The 2,583-nt window shown below is 41.9% G+C and overlaps 1 protein-coding gene across 1 annotated transcript in view; it reads left to right on the forward strand.

The window, feature by feature from the left end:
* The window catches only part of DIEXF (digestive organ expansion factor homolog (zebrafish)), a 22,143-nt gene that overhangs the window by 5,883 nt on the left and 13,677 nt on the right, over positions 1-2,583 (forward strand). Inside the window, exon 4 of the mRNA XM_003800504.2 lies at positions 963-1,142. Coding sequence (XP_003800552.1) covers positions 963-1,142 — 180 coding nt within the window. The remainder of the gene's footprint in view (positions 1-962; positions 1,143-2,583) is intronic.

Raw genomic sequence — 2,583 nt, forward strand, 5'->3', positions numbered from 1 at the left:
TTTTTTTTGTTGCAGTTTGGCCAAGGCCGGGTTCAAACCTGCCACCCTCGGTATATGGGGCTGGTGCCTTACCAACTAAACCACGGGTGCCGCCCCTCATGTATATTTTAATGTAGTATGTCTAGTTTTCATTTTAGAATAAGTTCCTAGAACTAAAACTAAGTATATTAAATAAGATATATATATATATATACACACACACACACACACACATAGAAAGAGATCTGTTTTAAGGAATTGGCTCCGGTGATTATGGTGGCTTGGCAACTGTGCAATATCTGATGGGAGAGGCTGGCAAACTTGAGTTGCAGTTGAAGACCAAAGGCAGTCAGGCAGGGGCCCTAGGAGGAACTGATGTTCATTTGAAGTTCAGAAGCAGTATGCTGGAAGAATTCTGTCTTGCTTAGGGGTGGTCAGCCTTTTGTTTTAGTCAAACTTTCAGCTGATTGTATGAGTCTCACCCACATTATGAAGATGAATCTGTTTTACCTAGTCTAACGATTTTAATGCAAATATCATCCAAACCCTCATAGAAACATCTAGGATAATTTTGGAGCAAATATATGGGCACTGTGGCCTAGCCAAATTGGTATGTAAAATTCACATCACACCGATCAGACTTAATTTTGTTGTTGTTGTTGTTTGTTTTAAAGATGGTATCTCTCTGTTGTCCAGGCTGGGGTGCAGGGCTCAGTAATAGCTCACTGTAACCTTGAATTCCTAGACTCAAGTGATCTTCTTTGTCTCAGCTTCCCAAGTAGCTGGGATTGCAGTTGTAAGCCACCATACCCAGCCTAGGCTTAATTTTGAGATCTCTGTCTTCTACCTGAATTTGTCCAGAAATAAATAATACCAAAGAACATCATTGTTGGCATAGACTAAGGAATTAGATTTATTTGCCAGCAGAAGTATAATTATGTCTGTGAGTAAATAATTTAACAAACTGTTTCTCAAAACTGCAGATGCAGCTTTATCTGGGGACGCTGAGGGAAAAGATGGGGAAGGGCCACCTGGCACTGGCACGTCACAACAAGAATCCCCTGAAGAGTTCACAGATGTCCAACATGAGTCACTGTTCAGCCTGGAAACCAATTTTCTTGAGGAAGAAAGTGGAGACCGCTCTTCTTTAAAAGCATCACAAGGTCATACATAACATAGTGTGTGTTTGAATTTACCAGGTGCTTAGTACAGTAGTTGTGTAGTAACCAATACACTGGAATGAACGACCATAAAGACAGTTTAGGCACTAGATTTAGAGCTGGAAAAACATACTTCTCAAAGGTATTTTGTGTCTTTCAGTGGTTCATCAGTGCAGGGGGTAGGAAGGATATTTAGGAGAATAGACAGCTTAAGAATGACAGTAGAGAAGGAGTCCCCCAGGCCTCACATTTCCATACTTGGGATCAGGGGAAGACTTCTGATTTTCTTCCTAAACAGGGAAAGAAAAGAAAGAAAAACGAGAAAATATTCTCACCTCTCTCTCTTTACCCCTCATTTGTTCTTCCTTTAGAAGAGTAATTTTTCAGATTGCAAGACCCAGGAGTGGTTAATCTGAGTGGTCCTTATTACTAGGGGGAGCCTCAAAAGCCAAAAAGCCCCACCCTGCTCTGTCAGCTTCTTGACTATCCCTCTGACCAAGTGGTATGTCAGTCCGACAGGACCTGCTCATGGGAGGCTTCGGCAGGTCTCTGCTCTCTCGGGTCCAGTTTCTCAGTCTGTGCTTGGATGGGCAGGTCAGGTTGGTCTTGTTATATATCCTGACTGTCTTCATTCACCCTAATGCCATTCTTCAACTCAGCTTTACCTTAAGCTGAAATTATTTATTTATTCATTTTTTAGAGATAGGATCTGGCTCTGTCACCCAGGCTGACACAATGACACAATCATAGCTCACTGCAGCCTTGAATTCCTGGGCTCAAGTGATCCTCCTGCCTCAGCCTTTCAGGTAGCTGAAACTGCAGATGTGCACCACCATGCCTGGCTAACTTTTTTTTTTTGTAGAGATAGGGTCTCACTATATTTCCTAGGTTGGTCTTCAACTGCTGGTCTGAAGCAGTCCTCCCCGCTTGGCTTCTCAACGTGCTGGGATTACAGGCATGAGCTACTGTGCCCAGCCTGAAACTGGAATTTTAATCCTCATGTAGCTGATTTAGTTCTCCTGACTATTGGGGGGGCGGGGAGTAGCATTAGTAGCATCTAAATTGTATTTTTTTGCATATAGATTTTAGGACACAAACCCCATTCTTAACCACTAAAACTTAGAAATCCTGGAGGAAAACATAAGGAAACTTGACTATTCTGACATTTCTCTGGTGGTTTTGCCTGTCCAGATACATTAGCACTTGATGTTCTGTTGTTCGTACTTATCTTAGGTATTTAATACATGTGCATTTCATTTGAAGTCTGCCATTTGGGTCTTGACAGGATCATCTAACTTTGGTCTGTTTCTTATGAGTGAGACTGGGTGAGAAGGTTGGGTGGCTAGCTCAGAGCACTTCAGCTTACTCAGCGTAGGTACTATCATGTGGACCATTTGTTCATTTCACTTGAATATTGATCATTTCTTTTTTTTTTTTTTTTTGA

This window comes from Otolemur garnettii, unplaced genomic scaffold, assembly GCF_000181295.1.
Source record: "Otolemur garnettii isolate 467f Iridium unplaced genomic scaffold, OtoGar3 scaffold00178, whole genome shotgun sequence".
Classification (NCBI taxonomy): Eukaryota; Metazoa; Chordata; class Mammalia; order Primates; family Galagidae; genus Otolemur; species Otolemur garnettii.